The following is a 24,306-nucleotide window of genomic DNA, read 5'->3' as shown; positions in this document are numbered from 1 at the left end:
TTTATATTGTTTTTCCATATAAGAATATCATTGGTGATCTAAGTAAGTTTATTCCAATATAACAGAAACTCCTATCATAATATTTTGCTTATGTTGCAACTCTATTGAAAAGTAAGTAATATATATAATCCCAAATGGTTTTCACCTTACTGAAGATCAAATTATTATGAGCATTCCAAATAGATTAAATTATTCCAAATAAAAACAAAAACCACACCTTCATTTGCATAGTTCTTAAGATCATTTATACCACTATAAGTAAAAATCATCCAAAAGCTTAGGTAATATCCTTTGTTTGCCTAACCAAGCCACTACTCATTACATAACTATCATAACATCTCACAATAAAGAAATAAATGTTTTGTAGTCTCAATTTTATTTTTACATAAAAGGCAACTTAAATCATTCACTTGTAACACACCTCATCGATGGAGAAAAGCTTTTGTAGGTAGTTTATCCACAATTGCAAGCCAAAGATTAAACTCAACCTTAGAAACAGCAAAAGAGGAACACAAATTGGCCTAAAATGGTTTATCTCTAGGAAGAAGAGTTGTCTCAATACATGTTGAGCAACTTTTCAACAACAACAAAAAAATTCTTTTAGATCTGGTCTCCAAATCTTCTTATATATAACAATTTGGATTAAAGAAACCCCAAATAATGGTTGTAAAAATCCTATTTTTTTTTTCCTAATCTTATGGTCTTTTTTTTCATGATAAGGACCAATCTCATGTAAAGTCATTCCATGTTCCTATTACAGATAGTAAAGCATCTGTATTTGTACATGCAAATTGTAATTTTAAGGCATTATTAATTCTTTTTTTTAGCATTCAGCTGGTTTTAAAAAATTCTAAAATTAGTAGAAATATCCCGTCTCCAATAAGTGGTCATGCTCTTTTTTTTTTCTTCATAGAATTTAAAATTAAAACCATTAGTTTATGGAGTTTTAAACCATTTATAACTGCATATTTACCTTCTTAACTTCTTCTAATGTGACCTTCCTCTCTAACCAAATGAAAGAGTCAATACTTAAAGATTTAAAATATGTACTTCCCATATATAACCTAGCAACAATACTAGTGTTAAACAAATTAAAGAAGAAATTTGTTGCCTAAGATTTGATCTTCGAAGGAGTAGTGATAACATTCCCATCAATAATAATTGAAATAATGAAGTTCTTCTAGTTAGAAAGAGAATCCAATAGATGAAAGAATCTGGTAGTTTTATCACCCAACTTACACTAATTATTCCTTGCCTTTTGCCTTTAAAAAGATATATAATGTCTGTTTAAGTCCCATAATTAAGAGTTTAAGTACATTAACTCATTGGGTTCAATGTCAGTTAAACTCTCAACCTCACTTTTATTCTCAATTACTTTAAATCTTAATTTTACCATTTTAATTTTACTCTTTAAATTCCTATAAGTGCTAAAGTTCCATTCACACAACTTTCTTCTCAGCAAACTAAACTTATTAATAAGGCAAAATCTGTGTGGCATATTAAAGCAAAAGGATGCCCACATCGACTCAAAATTAGAATAAAATGAATTGTGCATCAGCCAACAATCTAAAAATTGAAAAAAAAAGGTCTTCAATCTGGTAAGTGTCAAGAAAAAAAACCGATATAACATCTAGGTGTGTAAAACATGTATCAATATGACTTATAGAAAAACATCTAAACCTTGCAAAGAAAGCTCAATAAGTTCATAGTTATTCAAAAAAACATTAGAGGTTTCTTGCTTATACATGAATTAGAAACCCACTACTTCTCTTAGTTTTACTCAAAGTCTTATTGAAATCACCTATAACATATCAAAGCTTTCATAAAAAATAAAAATAAGAACTAATGAGCTTCTCTTATAAGTTTTTCTTATCTTCTAAACTATAAATAACATATAGGTAGATTACCACACATTTAAAATTTGTTTCAACATAAGTACTAAACAAAGCAATCCATTAATAATTGAATTCGATGTTTAAAATCTCAAAAATCATTATTCCATATGACCAATAAACCTCCAAATATATCTTAAGAGTTAACATGAGGATTATTTGACAATTTATATAAAAAAAAAAGATTATGTAATCCTAAACAACTTAGTTTCTACAATACAACAAACATCAAGATGATAACTAATAATGGCATTCTTAATCATTGACAAGAAGAATAGTATTTGCTGCAGTGTTGTTGTTATCATTATTGCAATGTTGAAACTATATATTTTGAAAAGACAACACATTCTTTATGTTTTTTCTCTTTGCTATTTAAGAAGATTGAATAAAAGGAAAATAATAAAAATCTAATTGCTTATATGCATCATATAAGATCTCTTCATAATCATTTTGTACAAACTTAAAATTAATGATTGTCTAAAAAATTACCATGATGGAATTAGAGGCTTACCAGTACAAGCACTAAATTTTAAAAATTCAAACCAAAATTCTTGAGCACCATATAAAAGCTTACATATGGCGAGTCTTTGTAATAACAAGAAATCTTGTTCAATAAAAGTAAGCTCTTAACTTTGACAACTAGTTAATAAATCTCATCTTTGAAAAATTCTTATAAAAAAAATAATCTTATCAAATTCAAAAATACACCTATGGACAAGATGACTAAGAATTAAGTCCTCAATGCTTTGCTTATCATAAACATCATTGTCCATATAAACATAATGTCTATTTAGGGTTTAAGTCCTCGATGCTTTCCTTATCATAAACATCATTGTCCATGTAAACATGATGCCTATTTAGGGTTTAAGTCCTTGATACTTTCCTTTATAGTGTCAAATAGTATAGGTGTTTTGTGATCACCTTCCCCTCATAGTGTCAAATAGTATAGTTGTTTTGTGATCTTTGCTAATGAATGATCCACCTAATCTAGTTCTTTGCATTGCCTTTTGAGCCCATGCAGTGTTTTAGATAACCTTCACCCCTAAATTGCAGAACAAAAAGTTGCTACCATCTTCATCCATCATAAAGAGTAACTTGCTATGATACCAATTGATGTGGCATATAATTATGGATAAAAACTAGAGTTCCAAGGTTAAAACTCCAAAGTTATAGAGAAATAGGTAAATAAAACTCTGATATTTTTTTAAAAGCATGAAATTCAATAATCTTCTCCTTCTATTTTGAAAACTAAATTAGACAAATTTATTTATATTGGTCCGAGACCTAAAATCCTTAAAAGAAAAGGATTCTTAGTGAAGGTTAAGTAGTTAATAGAATTCATTTAACATTAGAAATTTTAAATTAAACAATCCTTGTAAATCTTAAGGATTAAATAAATATTAAAATTAAAAAAATATTTTATAAAATAAAAAAAAATAATGGGTTGTATTATTTAGTCCAAAATAAAAGGATAACATTGAAAAGGAAGGATTTTCCTTTAATTTGTCTAATTACTTAACTGTTTTTTTTTTTTTTAAAAAAAAATTCTTTTTATAAAGAATTTCATTTTCATGAGAACATAAATACACACGGGCAACCGAAAGAAAAAAAAGAGGAAGCAGCCAGTCATCACCGAGACAGAAGGATCATCCTCTAGCTGCAATTTGCAAATGAGTGGGGTGGTGGCGCAGCCCTTTCTCCTCCACCATGGGACTCCTAGAAAGATTGTCTTGAACCATAAAGAAATGTAAAATCATTGCACTCGCATTGATTGCAAGGACTTTTCATGTTATCCATGTCGATTCTTGGACTCGTCGATCCTTTCATGGGAAGCAATGACCTGCAAGTTACAACCCATCAAGAATTTATCTGGTGCATGCCTGGACAAGTCAAAGGAAGATGCTACAAGTCACCTATTTCATGTTTCTGGTGTTCACAGCCCAGCTGTTCCTTTCACTCTGTTCTTATGTCCTGAAGGACAAATTAAGCATTGTTGATGTGATTTAGAGCAGAAAAGGCACTATATATGACCAAAATCTCAGCAAACCATGCATTCATTTTAGTGGCTAGCTACTTATTTTATTTGATTCTAGTTTGGTAGCATGGCAATTTTTCTTGTATCCATAATCCTCTCTCTCTCTCTCTCTCTCTCTCTCTATATATATATATATATATATATATATATATATATATATATATATAAACACACACACACTAGCTCGTCACTGAAAAAAGATAATTTACAAATAGAAAATGAGAGTATAAGAAAGAATTATGTGAGCATGAATTAATTTTAATTTATATGGTAGATGAGTGAATGATGATATTTTAGCCACTCATTAATTACTCGCGCGCCAAACATGCAAATTATTTGATATCACTTCACATCATTCCCGTCCCTACAAAACTTTGTGGGTGTTTTTTTCTAAGGAAAAAAAAAAAGATAAAACGAATTTCTATGACTTCAATTAAAGCCATCGAAGTGAATTATTGGATGGAAAATGACAAATTATTTTGAGAGAAACAAAAATTCTATTTTTTGTATGTTTCCTGGTATTCCACAAAAATTAAAAAAAAAAATGAAAAAGAAGAAGAAAAAGAATCGTCTTTTTCATCAACTTTGTAAGTTTTTGAAAATCAATAACACAATATACACACTCAAGCTTTATTATTCACTTACCTTGCAGGTTAAATTTTTTTTTTAATGTAAATAATACATTCAGATGATATTAATTTTTTTAGCAGAAATTTTTTTTAAGTTGTATGAGAGTTTATTCAATATAATTTGATTGAATTTGCGAATCCAAAAGTAATCTATACAACTCATAAGAATATAATTTGACTAAAAAATCAAGACATTTTTTTTTAATACTAGCATAATGACATATTAAATTGACTTCGATTAACCCGAGTTAACATGTCAAATTCGAGACTCGGATTATGATATTACGATAACTCCACATAAAGTAAATCAAATTAAATTATGAAACATAATTCTCAATCAAATCAATGTTAAATGATGAAATTGAAAAAAAAATCAATTAAGAAATGATTTAAAAAAAAACTCGAGTTAACCAGTCAAATCCAAGACAACTTGATTCAATCTGTCAAACCTATGACCCATGTCACCAGATCGAGATAACCCCATAGAAATTTTTTTTTTTTTAAAAAATCTAATTTAACCCAAATTTAACCTACCAAATCCATTACTTTAGTCATAAGAATGAGATAACTCCATAAGAGCAAATCAAAACAAATTATGAAGCTCAATTCTTAATCTCTCCTATCATATCCAATATTAAATTATGAAAATTGTACAAAATTTAATTAAAAAAATAACACAAAAAATAAATCAAGTCAACATGAGTTAACTTGTTAAGCTCTATTATTAGGTCATGAGGTCGAGATAACCTAATAAAAAGCAAACATAAACAAATCATAAAACCTAATTATCAAATACAATATTAAATGATGAAATTGAGGAAAAATATTTTTTTTAAAAAGAAGAAAAAACATGTCAATTGGGTTAATTTGTTAAATTTGCAACCTAGATCATGAGACATGAACAACCCAATAATAAAAAAAAAAGATTCATTGTTGACGAAGCCATGACCTGGGTTATGAGACCAAGATAACCTCTTAGAAAGAAAATAAAAAACAACTCGATTTAACCATGGTTAAAATGCTAAAATCAGCGACCTCGATCATGAGATAAAGATATTCTCATAGAAAGCAAATTAAAACATATCATGAAACTCAATTTCTAACCGACAAAGTGTTGAATAATGAAATTAGAAAAAAAAAATCAATTAAAAATAAGATTAAAAAAAAACTACTCGAGTCTACTTAGGTTAACCCTTTAAGCATTATTTCCGAGTCATAATGTTGAAATAATATAATAGAAAGTAAACAAAATAAATTATAAAGTATAGTTCTCAATCAACAAAATATTAAAGAATGAAATTGAAAAAAACATTAATTAAAAAAAGAAAAAAATATTGAGTCAACCAAATTAACTTACAAAACCCTAATTCTCAATCAAACACAATATTAAATAATGAGATCGAGGAAAAATCAATTAAAAAAGAGAGAGAGAAAACGAGTCAATTAGGTTAACTCGTCAAATTCGCAACTCGGGTCATAAGACGTAGACAGCCCAATAAAAAAAATATCCAATGGGTCATGAAACCGAGATAACCTCTTAGAAATAAAATAAAAAAATGACTTGATTTAACCATTGTTAAAATGCCAAAATCAGCGACCTTGATCATGAGATCAAGATATCCCCATAGAAAGTAAATCAAAACAAATAATGAAGCTCAATTCCTAATCGATCCAATGTTGAATAATGAAATTAAAAAAAAATTTCAATTAAAAATAAGATTAAAAAAAAAAAAACTACTTGAGTCTACTCAAGTTAACCGTTTAAATATTATTTCCAAATTATGAGATCAAAATAACATAATAGAAAGTAAACTAAACAAATCATGAAGTATAATTTTCAATCAACAAAATATTAAAAGATAAAATTAAAAAAAAATTAATTAAAAAAAGAAAAAAAAAGTGAGTTAACCGGGTTAACTTGTCAAACCTGCAATCTATATTATGATAACGCGATAATTCAATAAAAAATAAATTTAATATTAAAGAATAAAAAAAACATTTAAAACGAAGAAGAAGAAGAAGCAAAACAATAGTGATTTATAAGAAGAGTACAGTAAAACCCTTGTCCCTAAATGATGTGTGAGTGTGTGTCTATATATATATATATATATATCAAAGGGCTGTGATCTAAGAAGTACTCCAGTAGCATTACCTTCCCATTATTAGATCAGTTCTACGTGGCATCAATGCCAGCGTGTGGGTTTCATTTTAAGAAAGTGTATATGCTTTTCATCAAAATTTAATTTTTTATTATTGTAAATTAATTTTTTTAGTATTTTAAACTATTTTGATGTATTAATATTAAAAATTGATTTTAAAAAATTAAAAATAAATATCATTTTAATATATTTATAAGAAAAAACACTTCAAAAAATATTTTTTATCATATTATCAAACACCCCTAGAACAACAACATATCATATCATTAAATATTATTGCAATATATAACATTATCTTTTACCAAGCATATCATTAAATTAAATTTTAGCATGATATATGCAGGTCAAATTGATTTATATATTGTTCTTTGGAGTTTGAAAAAGTTTGGTAATTTATAGTCTTTGGCTATATATAGTTTTTGAGTTTTAATAATAAGTATTTTTAGATGTTATTAAAAACAATTTTTAAAATTTTACAAAACATTTTTTTTATTCTCTAAAAGTTAAAATAAAAAAGAGTTTCTTAAAATTTTAAGAACTATTTTAAATGATATTTGAAAAAAATTATATATATAGAGAAAAAAATCTAATTATTCATCAATTTAATATTAAAAGATAAAATTAAAAAAACAATAATTAAATATGGATAAACAATTACTCATGTCAACACGGTTAACCCATAAAACTTGCAATCCAAGTTATGAGATCAGGATAACTTTATAAAAATCAAATTAAAATAAATTATAAAGCTCTATAACTAATAAATATATTATTAAAAAATAAAATTAAAAAAAACCTAAAACATTTAAGAAACAAAAAGAAAAAGGCTTGGCTTTTTTGCTACAGTGGAAAAAGGACAAAGCCAAGCCCTTATTTTAGTATATGTTAATGACCACCACATCAACAAGTTTCATTTACCAATTGTTCATGTTGAATGTTAAATTATAATTATTAACTTTTAAGAGATTATTCTTGATTAAGGATATTGTTTCACTTTTCAACTTTTTATAGTTAAATCTTGGATTACCACAAAAAAACATCAAATTATTTATTTTTAAGTATTTGATTGATTTTAAATTGATCTTAATAATTTTTTATCATATATATATATATAAATATTTTTTGAACCTATTGGAATCCATGACCCAGGTTTCTGATTTGTAACAAGTTAACTTGAGTTGACTCAATTCAATTTAATATATTATTATCTTAATGTTTAACAAAAAAAATGTTACCTTGAGACTTTTTAAAAAGCTAAACCATGATTTTATTGATCATCTAGGTTGTTTTTGGATCTACATGTCCGAAGTTATTTATTTTTCTTTTTGTTTTTACCTTTAGACTTCTCAAGTTGATTGTATCACATTAAGACAACCACTAATTTAATTTGAAACTATGGCTAAACAAGAAATTGAGTCAAGAGTTTTTTTAAGTTTAACTCATTAAACTAGATGTGTATTTGATATTGTGATACAAAATGCTTTTTAAAAATATTTTTTGCTTGTAAATATATCAAAAAAAAATTTTATTTTGTTTTCAGCAAATTAAAATCATAAAAAAACACTATAAAAATATCAATTTAACATCTTTTTAAACCAAGTATATTTTAAAAATGCACTTAAACACAATTATAAATAAAAAACAAATGGCATTTAGAAGTAATAATAATGTGAAGAATTCTTTATGATTGAATATTTATTTCATTTTTTTTTTAATTCAACTCGCAACACGACAAGAAAAGTGACCAAGTAACGCAGTCATATCTATGTACACGGACCATGAAAATAGCATGCTTTAATTTTTGTTTTTTCCATTTATTTTAATCATCACAAAGTTATATGGTCAACAAATTGAAAAAAGTAACAGAAAGCCGTTGACAAATCAGGTATAGAAGCTTTCAACACCGGAAACGTTTGCACCTCACAATGGGACCCACCTACTGCACCACCTCGCACACGCGACTCCTGTGACTCGTGTCTTGGACCCCCCCCTCTGTTTTTCTTCCTTCCTTCATTCCTTTAACTGTGTGCACAGTTAATGAGGGTTTTTTTAGAATGCAGTAGATGTTATTTTAAAAATTATTTTTTATTTGAATATATATTAAAATAATTTTTTTAAAATTTATTTTTATATTAATACATTAAAATAATTTTAAAATATATAAAAAAATAATTTAAAACTAAAAATATTTAAAAATATAATTGAAGCAGAATACCAAATATAAACTAAAACTATAAAGGTTAATACCGACAGGAAAAAAAAAAAAAAAAAGAAGAGCGAAAATGCAATTAGCCTTAGATTGAGGGCATCGCATCGCTTGCAAGGCAAGAAAAAAAAAAAATAGAAAGCACATAAAAGCTTAGAGAAAAGAAATAAAAAATAGTAGTTAAAGAAAGGGAAAAAGGGTCCAGCATCCATGTTGCTGCTCTCGTACTCTCACTCTCTCTCTCTCTCTCTCTAGACTGTTGACTGATGAGTAGTGATTATGATGATGTTTTTCTTTCACACTCGTTAATTAGCATCCCTCTCCCTCTCTTAAACAGATCCAAAAAGATCTTGCTCTCTCTCCTCATTTTCTTTTCCTTTGCATGTACCTCTCTGTTCTTGTTTTGTTTTTTATTAGTTTTTCACAATGGTGCTCCTCTGATTTTTCATTTAGGCAATGATATCCTACTCTCCTTTTCTTTCTCTGTTTTCATTACACACGGATGCTATTAATATTTTTTCCCAGCAACCAAACAGCACTAATTTTCCTTCTTCTCTACATTTTCATAGCTTCCAAACAGAGTAATTCGATTTTTTCAAGTTTTTTTGTTCCTCTTTGTTGCTACAGTTAATTGAAGGACTGGCTTTGGATTAATTAAAAATGTCGACGAAACAGGGATCAAAATCAAGAATATCAGCTTTAATCAGTAATTCAAAGAAACCAGCAGCGAATTCACAGTCATCATCAACGACATCTTCTACTAAGCAATTTTTAGAGAATTCAATGGACGGTCAAAACTCACCTGCATCCTCCTCAGCTCGAAGCAAACCACAATATTTTTACTCCGAAAGTGTTAATCTAGATACTGAGAGATCCAAAGAAAATGTAACTGTCACTGTTCGCTTTCGGCCCCTAAGGTTCGTGCTAAATTTTATTGTTAATAAGTACTTATTTTTGCTAATTTGTGGTTTATTTATTTTTTGTTTTGGTGTTTAGTCCTAGGGAAATCAGGCAAGGAGAGGAGATTGCGTGGTATGCGGATGGAGAAACTATCGTGCGAAATGAACATAATCCATCTACTGCGTATGCGTATGGTAATTTGTTAAGCTTTCTCTGAATGTATTTAATTGGAATGGCATTGGTAGTGTAAGCCGGATGCATTTGTAGATTAGTTAATGTGTGGATAGGTAGTGTGAAGTTAAGTTAAAATGCGCTTGAGAACTTGTATGCTTTTGTTTGAATTGATTGAGGGGTGTCTTTTATGGTAATTTTGAAGAAATTAATGTCATGTATTGGAGAGTTAGTGCTACGAGTTTAGTTGGAACCGAAGATATAGTCCGAAGTCCATGGCTACGGTAATCAATTCAAAGGTTCTGCGTTTTATAGTCGTTTGTTTGTGAAATATTTTCTTTTTGCAAAACTCTGAATTATATTTTCATAGTTTTCACGTCATGGTAGTGAAGGTAAGAACACATTGAAGATGGGCTGGCTTTGTGCGTCAATTTCGATAATCAATCGATAGAAGGCTTTATTTGCACTTTAAGGACATTGTTGTTCTTACTCTAGGGGTATATACTTCTTTGCAGTTCCAGGAGATAATTCTTGCTTCTGGGATTTTAATCCTCTCATGCCAGAAACATTACCAAAAAAGGAAAGCGAGAAATTCTGGGCTTCTTTCTACCCAGCATTAACTAATAAGCAATTAGGCCTCTTCATTTTTTTCCCTTTGGGGATAATAGCTGATCAAACGAGTTATATTTAAGACATTCATGTTATTCCTTTTTTTTGTCTCGTTATTTATTTTCCCATGCTTGTAGATCGGGTGTTTGGTCCTACAACTACAACGCGCCATGTATATGATGTTGCTGCTCAGCATGTTGTCAGTGGTGCTATGGAAGGGATCAATGGTAAACAAAATGGACATTCCTCTGCTTAGGAACTCCAATTTCTGCTTTCCTTTTTAAGCTTATAGTTTTTTAACTTTGTTTATACATGCTCTTACAGGCACCATTTTCGCATATGGAGTGACTAGCAGCGGGAAAACCCATACCATGCATGTGAGATTTTAATACCTGAGATGCTATTTTTCTGCTGTACTCTTACTATGCATGCAAAATTAAATAGAAATGCCTTAAATACCATAAAGACACACACACACACACACACACACACACACCCCGCATGTTTCTATGCCTTAAATCTCATAGCAGATCATTGTTAGACTGCTGTAAGGAAAAAAGGGGGAATTTGCTTAATATGTCATTATATTTTAGGGTCTAGTCTCCCATGTCCAATCTTTTCCTAAAAGTTTAATTGCATCCAATCTATACCTATATTTCAGTTCATTCTTTCACCAATCTATCTTTCTAGTATCTATTTCCATGCAAAAATTGATGAAAATACCTTGATTTGATCATTTGAGAAATTCAAATCTAACCTAATTTATTAAAAATATAACCATGAAAAAAAAAAAGAATCTTAACATTATATGACAATTCGTTCTTTTTTTCCCTAAAAGAACCTAATTTATTAAAAAAAATAACCATGAAAAAATAAAAATATTAACATTACATGACAATTCATTATTTTTTTTCGAATTTATAACTTTAATATATTAGTTGGGGGTTTGAATTTCTCAAGTGAGGATATTTTAGATAGTTTGCATGGAAATATCGATTAGAAGGATAGATTGGAAAATAAACTAAAATATAAAAAAACAAATTGGATGTATTAAACTCGGAGGAACAAATTGGAGACTTGACCTAAAATATGAGGACATGTTGAGTTAATTTGCTAGGAAAAAAAAAAACTCAATCATTCCCTGCATACAACACATGTAAAATTAAATAAAAACACCTTGTGTTCCTTGGCATGTATATTCATATTTGTTGTCTGTGTAATTGAGGTGGCATTATTCATTACCTTTTAACTAATGTTAACAACATTATGCTTATATTTATCCATATAACAATCAGGGGGATCAAAGGTCACCTGGAATTATACCATTAGCAGTGAAGGATGCTTTTAGTATCATTCAAGAGGTACTTTACAATGAATTTAACCTCCTTGTATGACTCTATCTGATACTTGTTTGAATACTATTAATTAACATTTCTCTTTGCCCAGACTCCAAACCGTGAGTTCCTCCTCCGTGTTTCATACCTGGAGATCTATAATGAGGTCAGCTTCTTCCTATTCCTCTCTAGCTACTTAATAATGCTGCAATTTACTGCCTTGTTATTAATATATCTATTGTTTAATATGAGGTAGCTCCACAACTCTTCCATTTTACAATTTCTTTATTCTTTGGTTTTCGTCATTGCAGGTTGTTAACGACTTGTTGAATCCAGCAGGACAAAATTTAAGAATCAGAGAAGATGCTCAGGTACTTGCTTACCATCTCTGTATTGTGTTTCTCTATGCTTACCGTCAACACTTATACTATCATCCTCATGGCAATAACTTTTATAGTTGTTTTAATACCAGGATACAATTAACTATTTGCAGTTGTGTGACCACCTGTGACTTGCTAAAGTATTTCTTTTATAGCTTTGGACTTTTTGAAAGTCTAAAATAACCTAAGGGAGGAGTGAATTAGGGCTAAATTGAACATTTGTTACTTTAATAAAATAAAAACCTCAATTTCTGTAACAACACACAATTAAGCAAAGAACATATAAAAAAAGATAGATAGTAAGAGAAAGACACCGATTCTTATAGTAGTTTGGACAACCGCTTACTAATGTCCTTGAACCTCCATTCAAGTATTTACTATTAAGTTACGGTCTTTTTAGCGGGTGAGACCTTGCCTATTACACTAATCCTTTTCCGGGATCTAGATTAGAAAACCTTACAATCATAGTCTTTTAAAGGATCAAGATTTAAATCTTTGAAATGGCTCACAACCAAAAATTACCCAAGTGATCAAGTGCCATTTACACTTTCACTATAGATAAAACTCACACAAGAATTATCACACTTCACAAGAGAAGGTTACAAAGCATTAAGCTGAAGTCTTTATAGAGATGTAATTTAGCTCAAGAATGTGAAAGAGGGGTTTCATGCAATTTAGGGTTTGAAGCTTTAAGAATTATCACACTTATCAATAGAAGATTACCGTTCTCTCGACTGTTATCCATAAATTATGAGACCATATCAACACATAGCTGGCACCATGACATGCAAACTTTATGAAGATCAGTTTGAGGACGACCTCAAATGAAGCCAGGTTCTTATGATGAGCTTACCACTTTATTAAATCAATATTGAGCTGATGTGAGTGGAAAAAAAAAGTTGTTAGGGGCACTATTTATTTAATGATGATAAGCCCCATCCTCTCTACAACTGAGGTACAGCATCAAGCAAGCTTTTACATGTTGCTGAGAGATCCCTTTATCGTACAATAAATTATGCATTATGGTCTTGGAATATGCATAAACCTTGCGGTGCAAGCTACAAGTCTGCTGGGTTCTTTAGGTGGAATGGGCTGTTGCTGGGTCTCATTCCACTTTTGCTTCCATGGGTTTTCAGTTTCATTATTTATATCGGTTCAAATCTCTTGGTCAAGGCATGAGATTTTGAAGCATCTGGTGTTGTATGGACTACTTTGAATTTGCATCATATCGGAGGCAACTCTATCTGCGCTTGCGGGCAGCAGGTGGTTATCAGAATCAGCATATTTTTATTTTTTGCTCAGGTGATATGGTTAAGCTGTTTGAGGAGGACCTGCAATGGATGACTGAATGATCATTTGCTGTCTGGGAAATTGCAACTCTCATTTGAACCACCGATTCTGCTTTTATGAAAGAATCGGTATTTAGATCATTTGAGCACCCTACTCATATCTTAACCTTTTTATTTATTTTTGGGTGGGGGTAGAATCTTAATGAAAAATATGCAAGTAAATGGTATAAATTTCAATTCCCAATGTAGAAATTTTATGGTTTCTCTAGTGATATGGTCAGCTGATTAATCCAAAAATGTCAGTTTCATACATGTTGGAAATAAACATGTTTTAATTTATTTTGATTCTTATCTGTAGGGAACTTTTGTCGAGGGAATAAAAGAAGAAGTTGTATTATCCCCTGCTCATGCACTGTCCCTTATAGCAGCTGGGGAAGGTAACTCTCAAGTCAAATCATATGAGTAAACAAACGCAAGAGGATTCAAACAGCATCAGCTTTATTTAATACCAGAGTTTCTTACTCTACCTCTCTGGTTCCAAAATAATTATGTTACCAAAACTAATTTTAACCAAAATTCTGAAGAAAAAAACAAAACTACATAGCTGAGACTCTAATCGGCATATAGCCCTTTAAATTGAATACTTATGCAAATAATGGACCAACATCTATAGAAAATTTATCAAAATCATATCCTTTTAAAACTGATATGCATTACTTGTACCGATAGAACTGTGCAAGTTAATGCAATAGGCAGGTTTGTTGAAAGTTAACAACCTATAGAAAAATTTTACAAATTGGTGCAGAACTTGTCTGTCTTGCAAAAGATGCTATTTGATTCTCTCTCTCCTCTCTGTATGTATATCAAGACTGCAATGTCTTTTCCATGATATCACAATTCTTTCCACGCTTTCTGATCAGGTCTTTCCTTTTGACACAGAGCACAGACATGTTGGGTCCACAAACTTTAATTTACTCAGCAGCAGGAGTCATACAATATTTACACTGGTATTCCTATCTTCCTGCAGCTTTAGTTGATTGTTGCATTTCCTATTCTCTTTCTTCAAGATAATTATAAGCTTTACATGTTTATTATTTTGTAGTGCATTTGCAAGTGATAGTTTTACCTTTTTAGCTTACACGTAACCATCAGACTTGCACTTCATATTCATCGACCTACTTAATGAACTTGTTTGTTTTTCCTGAAACATTTGAATATTCACTTGTGTACTTGTTAACATCCAATCTTACGCCATCTGCCCACTCAGTGGCCAATATCCAATCTTTTTGGCAATTGCTAAATTATTAATTTGCCTTTAAGAATTGCAAAAAATCATTGTCAACTCTGTTTTGGTATAATACATTTCATCAACTAATGATAGTTTGATCATTTATATATTCATTTCATTGTTTTATATCCTTTCCCACTAACTTTTTCCAATTATTCTAAATACAGACAGTAGAGAGTAGCCTGTATGGTGAAAATAGTGAAGGAGAGGCTGTAAATTTGTCCCAGCTGGTAATTCCTAAGGCTTCTATCTAGAATTGATGTTTAATGACTTGTTGGTCACCTTTTTAAATTTGTCATTGGAATTTCTTATGTTTCTTTAATTATGACAACTCTTTCTTCCCCTTGATTTACTACAATTAATGATTTTGCTTGCTATGTTTGATGTCAATAAATTCTTTTTAACTTTCTGATATTTTACTTATACATGCAGAGCCTCATCGATCTGGCAGGTTCTGAAAGCTCAAAGGCTGAAACTACTGGCATGAGACGGAAAGAAGGATCGTATATTAATAAAAGTTTGCTGACACTTGGAACTGTGAGGCCTCTTGTACCTGTATTATTCGTCTGTACAACAATAATTGACCACCTTCATGATATATAATCTGAAAACTATGACATAAAAAACATTATTTATCAAGCTTATAGCTTTCTGTTTCAGAATTTACTGCCAATATTTCACTCTTAAACTGAAGGGACGGTCTTACTGCCTTACATATGTGTTTATATCATGCTTGATGGTTTTTTGTTTCTGGTAATCATTTTCTATTTGATGAATTACCCAGCCAGGAACATGATAGAAAATGAAAAACCAGTGTGACTGGGTTACCTTAAGATTGATTGACTTGTTTTAGCTATGTTTTCATGCTTCTAGGTCTGTGTGCTTTTAGGGACCTAATATTGTAATTTGATATTTATGTTCTATTAATGTGCCAAGACTGAATGCACACTCTCTCTTTCTTTTCCCCTCCCTTTGTCCTTCACACATGCACACACTAATGGAAACCATCAATTTGGTGCTCATTATTTACAATTAAATGAACTGTGACTTTTATTCCCTAATAATTCCTAGTGAAAAGAAGTTATGTGCTTCATTTGATAGTCCCAATAATTTGCAATCATAAATATTTAAATTGTATGGATAAAATTGTATACTTGTGACTTGCATAGGTTATATCAAAGTTGACGGATGAGAGAGCCGCTCATATTCCTTACAGGGACTCTAAATTGACAAGGCTACTTCAGTCTTCATTAAGTGGTCATGGGCGTGTATCAGTAAGTGCTTGATAATATTTTGCAAAAGAAACTACTTTTCTGGTCAAATGATGCATGATAATCATATCATTGTCCTTCAAACAAATGCTGCTTGCATTTAAGAGACTCATTTTCCTTTCGTGTCTGAATTTACAGCTCATTTGCACTGTCACTCCCTCATCTAGTAGTTCGGAAGAGACACACAATACTTTAAAATTTGCCCACCGTGCAAAGCACATTGAAATTCAAGCAGCACAGAACAAGGTATTTTTCCTTAGAGTGTATGCATTCATTCAAACAATCTCACTTGCCAACATTTGAAATGATGTTTCAACCATTTGCAGATTATTGATGAGAAATCGCTTATAAAGAAGTACCAAAATGAGATACGCTCTTTAAAGGAAGAGTTAGAACAATTGAAAAGGGGTATTGTGACAATTCCTCAATTGAAAGACATTGTAGAAGACGACATTGTCCTCCTCAAGCAGAAGGTACTTCTTAAAGAGTTCTACCATCACTTGGAAGATTCTTTCTCTATTTCATAAATTTTCGTTTGTTAACTGCAAGATTTAATTTATATGTTTGATCTCAATGTTAGATTCTTTATTCCTGTCCTTTTCACCCCATGATCCAATCTTGGAAATGACACTCAATTAATGCATAATGGTTTGATACATTTAGTCTGAATAACCATTATTATGACACAATTTCCTTGATTTGATTTGATATGTACAGCTAGAAGATGGTCAAGTGAAACTGCAATCAAGATTGGAACAAGAAGAAGAAGCTAAAGCAGCTCTATTGAGCAGAATACAGCGGCTGACAAAATTAATTTTGGTGTCAACAAAAGCTTCACAACCATCAAGGATCTCTCACCGCCCAGGTCCAAGGAGGAGGCATTCCTTTGGAGAAGAAGAGGTACTTGGAGCAAATTTGTTTGATTTTTTTGTACTTCTATCTATTTTTCTCTTGATCTATGATTTTATTCTTGTATAAAATCTTGGATTATGACTTTTATCTCTAATACTTTCCTAATCTGGAACTCTGTAAGTGGGAGCCTCTGTATAGCAGGGCTTCACCCCTTATTTTTCTGCACTTTCTTATATCGGATTATGGTTGCTTATGTGTAATTTGCAGCTTGCATACCTACCGTACAAGAGGCAGGAGTTGATATTGGATGACGAAAATATAGACTTGTATGCTTCTCTTGAAGGAAATATTGAAAGTGTGGATGAGACACTGAAAGAGGAGAAGAAAACCCGAAAGCATGGATTGCTGAACTGGTTAAAGCTACGGGTATGCGTAATTCAAAAGATTTATCTGCATCTTTTTATACTGGTTCTCTTGTAAAACAAAGTAAACTTGTTATTTCATCAGCTAGAGTGATCCTTACATGATTGGATAGCCTCCTTTTAATAGTTCCAAATTATGGTCTTTATTCTTTTAGTTCCTTACTTTGGAGGATCATCCCTCTTGTAAATTTCAGCACTGATACAATTGAATCAATTTTCTTTTTTCTTAGAAATATCTATTCTTCTTGATTAGAAACGAGATAGTGGATCGGGAATGAGCACGAGTGACAAATCAAGTGGAGTTAAATCTAATAGTACACCTTCAACACCTCAAGCAGAAAACAGCAATTATCATGCAGAATCCAGACTTTCACATCCTTCACTTGCAGAAAGCTCTCCATCAGCTGATCTTCTATTTGAGGTCAGGCAGGATAGAGAGGTACCTGAGGACAATTTCCTTGAGCAGGAAACTCCTTTGGTATGCTAATGGTCCTTTCATTTAATTGTGTGTTCTTTCTTCTTTTTGGCTGGGGATGCATTACCATTGTCTGCATGCTTAATTTTCATGCTTTGCTGATTTCTAGAATAGCATAAAAACAAGTGATCAGATTGATCTTCTGAGGGAGCAGCAGAAAATTTTATCTGGAGAGGTGGCACTCCATTCAAGTATTTTGAAGCGATTGTCTGAGGAGGCTTCAAGGATTCCCCTGAAGGAACACATACAGGTATTGTATTGTTCCTATACCTCCTTTTGTTATTAGCTGCTCTTAACAGGCTGAGAAATTTTGCATCGTCATACTTTTGCATTTAAGTTGGAGATGAAGAATTTGAGTGATGAAATCAAGGTGAAGAATGAACAAATAGCTTTGTTGGAAAAACAAATTGCTGATTCCATCATGGCCTCTCACAACAGCATGGCTAACTTGGAAGCATCCCAAGTAAGTTTAGCTCCCTTATGGTAGCACAAACTCCTTGTATATATGGCAGCTGCAAGTCCATCTTTAAGCCTTTCGTCTTTGTATGCTTGCAGACTATTGCTGAACTGACAGCTCAATTGAATGAGAAGTCATTTGAACTCGAGGTGATCTAACTATACAGTTTGACCTAAGAAAATCTGTCATTATCTCTGAACTGATTATTAACATGTTCGATAATCACTTGAAAGAATCATTTGGAAACCTTTTCATCCTCCATCTAAGTTCATTTGCATAACAAATTGGAGTCATCAATAAGAACAATGCAACACATTATAAAGTCATGAGTAATGGTACCCAAGTTGTGTGAACAGACTTATTCAATGGGTTCCTTTTGTTTTAGTCAATGATACATACCCATGGTTTTCTTTTAGGCATCGATTTTATTAATTTGGCCTGATGATTGTTGTATTGCTGTGTACTGTTTCAGGTTAAAGCGGCAGATAATTGTATAATTCAAGACCAGCTCAGCCAAAAGGTCAAACAGTTAACATTTTTTTTTTGTGCGTGTGTTTGTAGCTTTCACTGTTTTGCAAGCTGTGTTGTCGGTTGATGGCAGGCTCTAACTTGACATTGCCTCTCCATCAGATCTGTGAATGTGAAGGATTGCAGGAAACAATTGTCTCTTTGAAGCAGCAGCTCTCAGACGCATTGGAGTCAAAAAATGTTAGCCCTCTAGCTAGCTACTCTCAACGAATTTCTGAACTAAAAAGCTTTCATGCACAACATCACATGAACAAGGAAACTGCAGCATCAAAAGATAGAAATGAAGATTTGCTTCTACAAGCACAGGTATGTATTTAAACCTTTTGGCACCCCAATCAAGTATTATTTTGGTTGCTAAAGCACTATTTCCTTTTTCCATGCTTCCCCACCAGAGGTAAAAGATTTAGAAACTAGGGAAGATTTCATTCTGAGCTCATGACGCTAAATGTTCTGATAATACCATTAAAATGTCTACAAGGTTCTCATATCTTAAGAAACCAAAATAGAATCTTGTAGGATCTCGAGGATCACCATCTCCAGGAAAATATGTATCGCTCATAACATGTAGCTTTGAGGAAAGCTAGGTTGGCTGTTCTATTTAAATTAAAGAAACTATTTTGAATTAAGAAGTGTATTCTTGTGCCAATTTATACTTGTGGTGGATCGTTGAGAAAAACAAGCTTTTTGGTGGATTGCAGACAAATAGATGGAAAATTCTTTGCTTGGCTTTCTGTATCTCTTCATAATGTGTTTTTACTAGTGACAAATTTTACAGCATGATTTCCATCATGTGATGGCTTTTGAAGTTGCATTTCTCATACAAGTACGAGAGGTGAATCCTTACTTTTCCTTGATCAGGCCACTGAGATGGAAGAACTGAAGCAAAAAGTTGATGCACTAACAGAGTCAAAAGAGCAGTTAGAAACTCGGAACGAAAAATTGGCCGAGGAGAGTTCATACGCCAAAGGGCTAGCATCAGCTGCTGCTGTTGAGCTCAAGGCATTATCAGAAGAAGTAGCGAAGCTTATGAATCATAATGAGAGATTAACCGCCGAGCTGATAGCATTGAAGAACTCCCCCACTCAGCGTAGAAGTGGCAGTACTGTTCGAAATGGCCGGAGAGACAATCACATGAAACACCAAGACCAAGTTGGGGCAGCCTCAGATCTCAAGAGAGAGTTGGCCGTGAGTCGAGAAAGAGAACTTCAATACGAAGCTGCTCTTATCGAGAAGGATCAAAGAGAGACTGATCTTCAAAGGAAAGTTAAGGAATCCAAACAAAGAGAAGCGTATCTGGAAAATGAACTTGCTAACATGTGGGTTCTCGTTGCGAAGCTGAGGAAATCCCAAGGAGCTGAAATGGATGTCTCCGAGGCAACAGGACATGACGGTTTAGGAATCTGAATTTTATCCAACAAGAGGTGATTTAAGGCTTTTGAATGTTTCAGAAAGGTCTTCTGGCAGAAGGTTTGAGAGCAGTGTATAGAAGATTGTGTTGTGCATAGCTCATTCCAAGATAGGAGTGTTTGTGTATTCCAGTTATATTTTTTTATTCTTGATACGTGAAACATGTTAATCCAAATTCGAGGCCTTCCTTTTCATTTTCTGTTAATATTTGTACGAACTAAATGCTTTTGTTGGTTCATGCGGGGGTCTAATTGCGAATGCTTGTTTGATTAATCATTTGTGTTGTGTTGCCTAGACACCGTATTATTCAATGTAGAGTGTAGACTGATTAGGGCCATGTTTGTTTCCAGGAATTCACTTTCCTCGAAATCATTTTCCTCACTTTTCCATGTTTGGCAAATACATGGAAAGTGAGTCAAAGAAAAGTAAATTCTGGTCAAAGGAAATGTTAACGTTAATCTCAGGAAAGTGTTTTCCGCTTTTTATTCTTGAAAAACACTTTCCTGAGCCTGCGTTCTCGTGCTTTTTTAACTGTTCATGTTAATTGCATTGTTCAATGAACAGTGCAATTAACATGAACAGTGTATTGCGTATACTGTCCGCTAAAAAATTGTTGCTTATTTTCGCCCAGTTGGAAAGTGTTTTCCATAACACTACCAAACATCGGAAAATATTTTTCCGGAATTCACTTTCCCCGGAATTCATTTTCCAAAGAAATTCACTTCCTGCAAACAAACGGGGCTAGGCTCATGCTGATCTTTTGCATATTTTACCGTGCAGGTCGGTCTGGTGTTTTGAACTTGGAAGAAATTCTTGCCCTAGTTTTTTTCCCGCACAAATACAATAGCTAGTTTCTCTCCGAGAATTGTAGATATTTTTAGGCTTTAGTGCCTGTTTGGAAATGAAGGTTAATCTTTGTTTTTAAAAGATTTATTTTTTTAATTAAAAATTATTTTTTTATATATGTTTTGGATTGTTTGGATGAATTAATTTTAAAAAATAATTTAAAAAGTAAAAAAAAATCTTAACTAATTTAGGCATGAAAAATATTTTAAAAAATAATTGTAATTAATCTTTGGTCTGATTTTTTGGTTTTTTTCGTACAGCATTTTCAACAGAATTATACGTCTTTTTTTTTTAAAAAAAAAAAAAAAAAAAACACTTGTACAAAATCCTACTCGCCACAGAGAGGGGCTCGTGTACTGTTCCGGCTCGGCTCCCCCTCCCTGGCAGAAGGAGTTTGTTTTTGTTCTTAGGTACAATGACATTGATTTTGATGGAGGAGTAACAGGATTGGGACAAACAAGTGTTTGTGCAGTTTGAAATCTGCGCAGACGAGTACTTCTTGTTACACTAACAAAAGACAATCGGGTCTTAGAATTCGTTGTTATATTTAGCTCTTCCAAGATTCATCACGTGGAAAATAATGGGCTCCTTAATAAATATGAAACGGAAATAAAAGGAAAAGAAAATGAAACATAAAATATATGTTCAGTGATAAGCAAAAAAAAAATTTTCTTTTATTTTTTTTCTTTCAATTTCTTAATAAAAAACTTTGATGATTGAAAACACTATTTTAATCCAAGTAATTTCTCCTAATTAGTAAAATCACCGCACCATTAGTTTTTTTTCTGTAATAATTTGTTGTATTACGGCTATATATATATATATATATATTAGTTATAATGGATTTAGTTCAAAATACACAATACACAAGTACTAAATAATTATGATTCGCAACAAGTCGGTCAAACTATTAAGTTGCCAACTGCAAACATGTTTGTTATTGCGATCTGAATATTATTTGGTTAAAAATTAATAATTTTTATTTAAAATTAATATTTTTTAAATTATTTTGATATATTGATGTTAATTTTTTTTAAAAAATATTATTTTAATATATTTTAAAATAAAAAATACTTTAAAAAGCAACAATTATCCCAATACCAAACACACATAATACCATGGTTTTTTTATTATTCTATAATAGAATTTGATTAAACTTTATCTATATATGTTATCTAAATTTTTTTACATAATTTATTATTGAAAATTTTACGCATAAACACCATGATTTTTTAAAATTTTGTATTTTAGTAAATATATTGTACATGTTAATATTTTGTATTTATAAAAATACCACATTGCCCTTTATGCAATATAACTTGCAAAAAAAAAAAAAACAAGTGACAGACCCAAAAGCCTGTGAAAGAAAATTTTCAATTTTTTGATCTCGAGCGCATTAAGTAATAGAATTGTGCATTAAAAACAAAAATGTCTGTAAAGCCCCTATGCCAAATTTTTTTTTATTTGCTCTTAAACTTAATTTTAGTCATTTCACTATTACCAAACAAAATTTCACAAAATATAATAATAATCATTTGATGAAAGTAATTTCAAATCATCTCTCAATTTGCCCTACAATTATCTCTTAATAGTGAACTTCATCTGCTAATACGTGCTTCAATTTAAAATCACTTCTTGCTTGATTATATCTTGTAATTAACAAACTTTATTCAATACCCACATGATCACACATTCTTTATGAAAAAAATGACATATATTGCAGTGAACTTTCTACTTATTAAATACACTATGTATTTTGGCTCAATAATTTTAAAAATTCTGAAACCGAGTTCATAATTTATAATGCTCAATTATCCATTTTATTTTACTCTAATAATTAACCAAGGAGCTTGAAGGTTCATCTAACTAATAACTTCAATATATCAATGAATTCCTCACAATGTTCTACAAATTTATATAGCTTTTTGACTAGCATTCCATATAATGTTTGTTAATACAAATTTCTAGAAGACAAGTAATAAATAAATTCACACAAAAAAAAATAATCATGTTAGTAAGAAATAGTACACATATGACTTAGAATTGATCAATTTTAGGCTCATAGCTACATGAAACTATTATTACAAGAGTAATTTTTAATCATTTATTATAACTTGACTGATTAAGAAACTAAAGCAATTTAAAATAATTTAACTAACAAAAACACCATATTCAATCTTAAAATAAAAGGATAACTAGAACATAAATATTCTAGATAAATTCATTGTTTCTATTGCATTGATCAACAAAGAAAAATAAACCCTAAATTAATAATTGGACCTTTATTACCCCATATCTCTCCTAGGACTTCACTTTGTTGAAATTCTCACTTATCATGGTTGTGTTTGGTAGTCAATTCTTTCCTTTTAAGGTAAAGAAATGATTTTACCAAACATGAATCAAGGTTACACCCACGACAAGTAAGAACTTTTAAGGTAGAGATTAGAGAACCTTTTTCTAAAAAGCTTCAAGCTGGTCCAAGCCCTAGTCTCAACTCCAAGTCCAAGTCTTCATCACCATTTTTACCAGAGGTGAGCTTGGTATCACCATTTTCTTTCCTAGAAACCTCAACAATAGGATTAGTTATGGTTCTCGCAAGATCCATATCTCCCCAGTTATTAATCTTGACAACATGAATCAGTGTCGTTATATTTAGCAGTCTCCCACCTCGAGGAGCCTCATTATTCACATCCCTCTCGTAAGGATGAGAACGATGAGATTCAATATTTAACTTTATATTTTTCTTAAGGCCTCCTTGTGGTCGTGTAGACGAGGATTCGTCTCCAGTTTCATGATCGACACCAGACTGCACCCCTGGGGTTGGAGCACCATGAGTGAACTCGGATCCATGTCGTGGTGCAACTGGTGACTCAACATCAATGGAAGGAACAGGGACTCTTATAAGTTATAACCCTTCCTAGTACAGTTCCGGGCACGTATTTTCTTTTTCTTTTTTTTTACTGTGGGCATTATAATGGCCACCTAATGCATGCCCACTCTTGAATTCTCTGTCACAAAGTGAGCATATGTATCTACTTCTAAGCTTAATTGGAAGTGACAGTGACAGTACTTTCATCAGAACTTGTATCATTATCTTTTTCCACCATTAAGAATGAAGAAGATGGATGGATTTAGAATGGGGGAAATAATGAAGAC

General features: G+C 31.4%; 1 protein-coding gene across 7 annotated transcripts; it reads left to right on the top strand.

Moving 5' to 3' along the window:
* Window positions 1-9,045: 9,045 nt before the first annotated feature.
* LOC118043872 (kinesin-like protein KIN-7K, chloroplastic) lies at window positions 9,046-20,577 on the top strand. Of its 7 annotated transcripts, none has more exons than XM_035051977.2 (24): window positions 9,046-9,145; window positions 9,549-9,838; window positions 9,918-10,015; window positions 10,739-10,828; window positions 10,926-10,978; window positions 11,897-11,962; window positions 12,048-12,101; window positions 12,247-12,306; window positions 13,963-14,041; window positions 14,544-14,611; window positions 15,060-15,122; window positions 15,325-15,429; window positions 16,062-16,166; window positions 16,302-16,409; window positions 16,490-16,636; window positions 16,881-17,063; window positions 17,283-17,441; window positions 17,691-17,915; window positions 18,022-18,162; window positions 18,250-18,375; window positions 18,468-18,518; window positions 18,842-18,889; window positions 19,000-19,203; window positions 19,756-20,577. In XM_035051977.2, exons 2-24 carry the CDS (start codon window positions 9,582-9,584, stop codon window positions 20,299-20,301), a joined length of 3,036 nt encoding a protein of 1,011 aa, XP_034907868.1. In that variant the 5' UTR covers window positions 9,046-9,145; window positions 9,549-9,581; the 3' UTR covers window positions 20,302-20,577. The 7 variants fall into 7 exon arrangements, with proteins under 7 accessions (XP_034907868.1, XP_034907870.1, XP_034907867.1 ...); XM_035051976.2 differs by lacking the exon at window positions 9,046-9,145 and adding an exon at window positions 9,184-9,374; XM_073410072.1 differs by lacking the exon at window positions 9,046-9,145 and adding an exon at window positions 9,185-9,502 and having other exon boundaries at window positions 9,597-9,838.
* Window positions 20,578-24,306: the final 3,729 nt, after the last annotated feature.

The sequence above is a fragment of the Populus alba genome, chromosome 6 (genome assembly GCF_005239225.2).
Source record: "Populus alba chromosome 6, ASM523922v2, whole genome shotgun sequence".
Taxonomy (NCBI): Eukaryota; Viridiplantae; Streptophyta; class Magnoliopsida; order Malpighiales; family Salicaceae; genus Populus; species Populus alba.
This window is presented reverse-complemented; position numbering and strand designations above follow the sequence as displayed.

Excerpts from the sequence above, each read along its gene's own strand:
- LOC118043872 (XM_035051977.2), top strand. The coding sequence starts at position 9,582 with ATGTCGACGAAACAGGGATCAAAATCAAGAATATCAGCTTTAATCAGT. Across the intron at positions 10,829-10,925 it reads TGCTATGGAAGGGATCAATG|GCACCATTTTCGCATATGGA; the intron begins GTAAACAAAATG and ends ATGCTCTTACAG. Across the intron at positions 17,064-17,282 it reads ATTCCTTTGGAGAAGAAGAG|CTTGCATACCTACCGTACAA; the intron begins GTACTTGGAGCA and ends TGTAATTTGCAG.